Source organism: Drosophila sulfurigaster, chromosome X (genome assembly GCF_023558435.1).
Source record: "Drosophila sulfurigaster albostrigata strain 15112-1811.04 chromosome X, ASM2355843v2, whole genome shotgun sequence".
NCBI classification, from domain to species: Eukaryota; Metazoa; Arthropoda; class Insecta; order Diptera; family Drosophilidae; genus Drosophila; species Drosophila sulfurigaster.
Genome location: NC_084885.1, coordinates 28,625,989 through 28,633,087, shown reverse-complemented (window position 1 = coordinate 28,633,087; position 7,099 = coordinate 28,625,989). Strand labels below are relative to the sequence as shown.

At 35.8% G+C, this 7,099-nt stretch overlaps 1 protein-coding gene across 2 annotated transcripts; it reads right to left on the bottom strand.

The window, feature by feature from the left end:
• Positions 1-5,698: 5,698 nt before the first annotated feature.
• On the bottom strand, positions 5,699-7,058 carry LOC133847238 (transmembrane emp24 domain-containing protein 7). 2 transcript variants are annotated; one of them, XM_062282141.1, is made up of 2 exons: positions 6,893-7,058; positions 5,699-6,794 (listed from the first exon to the last, which is right to left on the bottom strand). In XM_062282141.1, the coding sequence occupies exon 2, from the start codon at positions 6,737-6,739 to the stop codon at positions 6,062-6,064; it is 678 nt and encodes a 225-aa protein (XP_062138125.1). In that variant the 5' UTR covers positions 6,740-6,794; positions 6,893-7,058; the 3' UTR covers positions 5,699-6,061. The 2 variants fall into 2 exon arrangements, with proteins under 2 accessions (XP_062138125.1, XP_062138126.1); XM_062282142.1 differs by having other exon boundaries at positions 5,699-6,782; positions 6,884-7,051.
• Between the last annotated feature and the right edge of the window lie 41 nt (positions 7,059-7,099).

Here is a 7,099-nt window from a genome sequence, read left to right as displayed (position 1 = left end):
GCAGCCAGCACATTTTATAGCTGCCAACCACAAAAAGCTGCATGCAACAAAAGAGTGCAAAAAAAAACAGCTGCAACTTTGGTTAGTCTTGTGTGTGTGTGTGTTTGTTTGTGGCACATTAACCGGAAAAACGCTGAGCTGAAGCTGAAGCGAATGCAGCAGCTACAGCATCGAAGGAGCAGCTGAAGGGAGAGCGACGTTTTTTCCCGCCGTTGTCATGATTATTGCTGCTGCTGCTGTTGTTGCTGTGGTTTTCTGCTGCTGCTGCTGCTGTCTGTTTGTTGCTGTCTCACGGACAATATGGGCCAAATGCTGCCGCATCATTGCCATTAGGCGAAAGTGAGACTCTGGCCAGACGCAGACGCAGGCAACTTCATCTCCATCTCCATCTCCCTCTCTTTTGGCACTCATAACATTTTGTTGTTGCTGTTGTCGCATCTGCAACATCTGCAGCGTTGGTGGCGACTTGTTTGTGTTGTGTTTGTGTTGTGTTTGTGTTGTGTGTTGCATCCGCAACAACACAGCACAGCACAGCATCAATAGCCAGTCGCAACTGCACCTTTCCCATTACATAAGCTTTGCGCTCTTCGCTTGCAACTTTTTTGGTTTTTTGGTTTGATTTTATATTTAATGTTTTTTTGCATTTCATTGCTTGATTTACATCTGCCAGCCTGTACGTCACTTCAAGCATGCTGCACTCGACTCGACAACGTGGCGCACGTTGCGTATGCGTAATGCGATCAAGTATACGTCGCAACATTCGCTTCTTTTGTAGAACTTCAGTGCATCATAGCACAGCCTTCGGGAGTTTAACAACCTTCGGCCTGGTCAAGCAACTTTTGTGGCGCTCATCAATTTAGCTTGTCTTTGGCCCTGAGACAAACAGCTGGCCACTAAAATTACTCAAATTATAATGTCTACAACAGCAGATAAATGTTTATTACTTCATTTGGTCTCCTCACTTATTTTCTATTTCTATATTGTCAATGTTAATTGCAAGCAAACCATTTTTACAAATGGCCTCAAAAATTGAATTTCATTTATTGTATACAGTATAAAATAGAAGAATTAAACCACATTTAACAAAAAAAATGTAGTTTGTCAGCTTTTCAGTTTACTTAAATTAATGCCAAATATTTTTGAAAGATCTTAATAGATGAAAATTGAATTTAGTTTATTTGAAATGTAACCAAAAATAATAAAAAAAATTAATAAAACTTCAGAAAATCATTCAACAAGGTTTTTATTTAAAAAATAGCTCTTAATATAAATAGTTAAACTTTTCTAAAAATGTTTAAAGCTTATATGACAACTTAAATTGATTCTATTGTAAATAGCATAAAAAGAAAAATTAAAAAACATTTAACAACAAAAGTTTACAAGTACCATAATTTGTTAGCTTTTTAGTTTACAAATTGAATAGTAAAATAATAAAATTTATAAAACTAAATAGCAAATAGTTTTGGAAGATTTATACAACAAATTTTAATAGATTAAATCTTATAAATTGAATATAATATATTGTAAATGTAATAACAAAACCAAAAAAAAAAAAAGAAATAAGAAAGATTAAATAAATCGTTTAACAAAGTTTTCATTTAAAAAATAACTACTGAAAAAATAGTAAACACTTTAAAGATTAAATCTTTTTTTTTTGTCTAATAAAACGATTACAAAATAAGAAGAAGGATTAAAAAAACAAACAAATTGAAGCCACGTTAATGCTATATTAATATAGTACTATGCAAAATATACGAGATTGTCACCTGAAGACCCGTAGTAAAAAAGTGTTATCGCTCACATTTCTTAAATAACTTCTGTAATTTGTATCTGCAACCAAATTTTCAGGAATCTTAAATACCAGATTATTCTATGTACCAACAAAAATTTGAAACAAACTTGGATATGCCTGCCAACTTAACAAATGCTCTCGAAAAAAAAGTATATCTCTATCTCTTACAGTCTCTGAGATGTAGGTGTTCATACGGACGGACAGACAGACAGACAGACAGACGGACATGGCTATGTTGTCTCTAGAGGTGGAGAACTATCGATGGCACTATCGGGACTATCGATGGATTACTTTAAGAACTAATTAAATTAAATTTTCTTTTACTGCACTATCGACAACTATCGACGATAGATTTTCATTGCTATCGTCGATAGTTGATAGTTTATGGAAACTATCAATCACTATCGATGGCTCAGACTATCGATAGTTCTCCACCTCAAATACAGACTATAAAAGGAGATGACTCCTTTTGCCTGTTACATACATTTCCTGCAGCCACAAAGTTATAATACCCGGCATAAAGTATAGTTGGTTGAATTTATAAGTATAGTAAGTTAATTCAAATAATGTTAACATTAAAAAAAAAAACAAAGAAATAATAACAAATGAATAAAATACCAAATTTTTAAATTTTTTCCTTATTATTAAAGCAACTTAAGTATTTATTTGTTTTAATTCCTAACTCCTAATTTCAACATTTATTAACGTAATCATGATTTCATTAAGTTGTAAATAATGCATATTAAAATACGACGTACTTGAGCATCTAACCGAATGTTGAGAGCGTCTCGTAATTTAGTTAAGTGTCACTTAGTTCAAGCACTAAAATGTTGATAAGCTTTTAACGAGATAAGATAAGTTGAAGTAAAGCGAGAAGCAATATCGAAACAAAATATAAAATGCAAAATAAGCTAAGGACCAAATGTAAATTTTTCTTTGAATGATAATTTTTCACAAATTGAAAGCAAAATTGAAACGAACAAAAATGAAAAGTCAAAAACCAAACTAAAATTGAAATAAGAATGTATCAAAAGTAATTTAAATTGCCATAAAATAAAACAAAGATAGATAATGAAACTGAAATATTGCTGAAATATTATTGGTTTAAACCAAATTGAAAACGGGAAACTGAGGGATATAAAAAACGATATTTGGTGTTAAAAGTCAAATCATTTTTTTTATAGTACAAGACTTTAAATCAACCAAACAAAATATTGAAAGTAAAAGTTAATTATTTGTTGTTTTTCGATATTTTGGCATTTTGGAAATAAAGTAAAGAAAATTAATTGAAAATAGGTATTAGGTATTTTTTGGCATTAGCCAATTTGAAATTGTTAGTAGCCCTATTAGTAGTAAAGTGGAAACTATTTGCTGGGGAATGTCGCAATTAGAGATGTCTACGCACAATGCTGGCGAAATTGTCGCCAGCGATGAATGCGAATGCAATAATAAATTGCAATCAGCGATGAGCTTACACAATCCCCACATGCAAGATGACTTACAGGCTGAAAAACAGACAGACGGACAGACAGACAGACGGACAGACAGACGGACGGACAGACAGACAGCCGGATAGCCCAACTGACAAAGTAAATAAAAGTCAAATGAAGTGGGAGACAAGCCAAAGAGTCATCCCGACTGACTAATGTCAGTTGCAAAAAATCATTAAACTAAGCTAAGTGCATGCAGGCAAACGAATGCTGTAAAATATCCATGTTATATGTTGTATGCCACATAATATGCGCAACTTCATCAAAATGCAACAATGCAACAACATTTGCCACAGCGTCCGCCCCTCACGTGGCAACAACAGTCAATGCCATAATGATACACGTCTGCACTCAGTACAATGGCAACAAATCACCGCACCCGTAAAAAAAAACAAACGCCACTTTCCCAGCTTCAGTTTTGAATCGTTAAGAGTTGAGTGTCTATTTTTTGTAGTAAAATGCAAAATATTCATCAATTGTTGCTACATTTCTTCAACTTTAGTTCATGAACAGCGTCATGACTAATTTGAGCACTGTAGCTTCGGTAGTTTCTCAGTTCACTGAGGCTGTTTGCGTTGTAAAATATGTAATTTACACGAACTACTCAATATATATTTTTTAAGTAGTGTTTAGTACAGCTGCATGCCAATTTTGATGAGTCGAGCTGTTGTAATTCCCGAGTTCGGTGGGAACTGGCTTTATAAGGTTGTTTTTTTTTTTTTGTGTACTTACAACATTTCATTTTCACAAATTTAATGAGGTTATTTTTTTTGATTTTTTAATTTATTTTCATCAAATTTTTTAATTTACAACCTTATGTAATTCTTTATATGCGAGTTTCATTTTGACAATAAAAAATAAGATATATTATAAAACTTTGGAATTTTTACAATTTACAATTTACATTTTATAAATTTAACAAATTTAATACAATTTTCAACAATCTCACATATTTTGATGTAATAACTATACTTAACACAAATTAAGTTTAGTTTTTATTATAAAATTGTAAAATTCCATTATGTTTTCCTTTGAAGGATTCAGTATCAAATATATACAAAACTACAATCCTTACAGGAATCTCCCAATATGCATTATATCATAATGTTAGCTTAAATTGCCTTAAAACATTTCATTTTTCTTAGCTAAGACTTACACTCACCTGGAGGCTTTTTGGAATACTTTAATATCTGCAAGGATATCAAAAAGCCATAAAGTAATTCGCTGTGAAATTGACAACTTAATCATGATCCATTTTGCAATATAATTTTTTAAAAATTCCAACCATTAGCACTTGGCTCAAGGCATATTATAATATTATTGTCAGCTATATCAAGATAATGAATGCACAAAAAAAAAGAGTAAAAAGAAAAAATAAAGGTATTGCATGGCCGGCGAATTCAGCCCACGGTGCGAGTTGGTAACGAGGAAGCAGCCAAGAAATCGCGACAACCTCGACCTATGTATTACACACACACTCACACACACACATCTGCACAAATGCCTACCAAATGCATGTGCAAAGTGTTTTTCTATGTGTGAGTGTGTGTGTGTGCAAGTGAGCGGCAGCTGCTTTGGTGTAGTCTAGTGGAGCAGCAGGTCAGCTCAGTGCAAAGCGTTGCTGTCGACGTCGAAGCCGCTGTCGTCGTTTCTCATTTAAATGAACGCTGTCGCTGTTGTTGTCGCTGTTGTTGTTGTTGTTGCTGATGCTGCAAAGTTTTGGCACAAAACGTGTTTTGTTGTTGTTGGTTTTGTTTTGTGTGTGCTTTTGCTACAAATTGCGGTGAACTATGGAGGCTGCAAAAACAAAAGCAACTGACAAAATTGCCGCATCGAATTCGCCGCCATTCGCTGCGAGGCGTCACACACACACACACACACACATTACTCCGCTTGTTGATACAGTTGTTATGTTGTTGTTGCTGTTTGTTTTTTCGTTTAAATTTCGTCTGCTTTTTTGGTTTTGTGTTGGCCCTGTGGCTGGCTGTGGCGTTCGTTGTTGATCATAAATGAAACGAAACGTTGATCAAATTTCGATGATGATGATTTTTCGTTTTGTAAATGCCACGGCAACAAAAAAAAAAACACCAAATGTAAAACAACTACAACAACAATAACAGCAAAGATGTAACAGCTGCTATCTTTGTCTAGCCTTCCGCCTATTTCGTAATGTGCTTTGCTTCCTGCAAGCGCGCGTTGAGAGCGAGACAGCGAGAGAGCGGCGGCATCCTCCTTTGGCTGACATAATTTATGGCAAACGTTTATGGCGCCATTCTCCACGCTTACGAAACTGCAATACAAATGATGCCATAAATGAACTGAGAGACATTCTTCAAATTTTGTTTTTGTTTTTTTTTTTGTATTTTGTTTTGTTTTTTTCGTGTTTTTTTTTGTTTCTTTTGTTTTTTTCTTTCGATTTGTTGGTGATGAATTGAGGGGTGCGTGGCAGGATATTAAAACAAAATTGGAATACAAATTTCTTTTTTTTTTTTTTGAGGAGGTAGCGAGCAAGAGATTTAACAATTTCGCAATTAATCATAATAATTATAATAATAATAATGTATATTTATATGTATTTATATATATATTTAAAAAAAAAAAAGGAAATGTATGCAAGATGAAACTAGAGGAGATGGTTTTCATTGTTTTTCATTTAATGTTTTTTTGTTTTTGTTTACGTTCCAACTGCGACTTCCACTGCAAAATTCCTAGTCCGTCGTTTGTCTTTCACTCCTCGTCCTCCTCCTCCTCCTTCGCCTTTGCCGCCGCTTGCCTCCTTCTACAAGCGTTCGTAACGCGTCTGACTCGGTTTACGATCCGTGAAGAAGTTGCGCAAAATGAGAATCTGGACGAGACCAATCAAAACCACCGACGCCGTTTCCAACGATGCCCAGACCATGACACGTTGATTGATAAGCTCGGCACGCTTGAATCCCTGCGCCTCACGCAAGCGATGATGCGTCTGCGCATCCAAAATATCGTTCAGCCCCTTGTGGATGGCCTGCGACGATGTCTCCATCTGTGTCAACACGGTGGCATGCTCATCGACGCCAGGCAACGCTTGCTCCTCGCCCACCTGAAAGTCCACGTAGACGATTTTGTGCGAGAACGCTGAGAATTTGTTGCTGAAGCACGCCGTATACACGCCCGTCGTTTCCGCCGTAAACTGATGACTATCAAAGGTGGCACGATCCAGTGAATAGATGATCTGATTGTTGGGATCCTTTAGCACCACATCGACATCGAGTTGTCCGCCCGCCGACACTTGAAACTCAAAGTAGGCGCTCGTATTGCGTTTGATCTCCTCGTAGAAACAATCTTCGGCATTATCCGCTAAATCGAACGTGAATTCCACCGCATTGCTGCACTGCAGCAGCGTCGTCAGCAAACCGAGCAATACTATTGCATTTATCATGCTCCTGTTTTTGTTGTTGCTTTGGTGCTGCAGCATATTCATTATTTGGTATTTGGCTAAAATCGTTGAAATCTCGTTGCTGCTTCTCCCCACACAACTGCAATCCAAAAAAGAGAGATGGAAAAAAAAAACCGAGACACGCATTAATTTTGTATTGTTGTTGTTCGGATGCTAATTAATTATCACCAAACTCACCGCTTTGCAGGTCGAATTTGATTGCTGCCTGTCTCGCCGTACGAAATAACGCAACAATTGTTAAAGCGTTTAATTAATGCTCGCCAAATACAATCAAAAAAAAAAACTTCTAGCCAAATTGTTCTGTGTGTGTCGTCAACGTGTCAACACTTTTTTTTAGTTTGTTGGTGGTTTGGTTGCGTTTACCAGCACTAGGCGGGCAGAGTT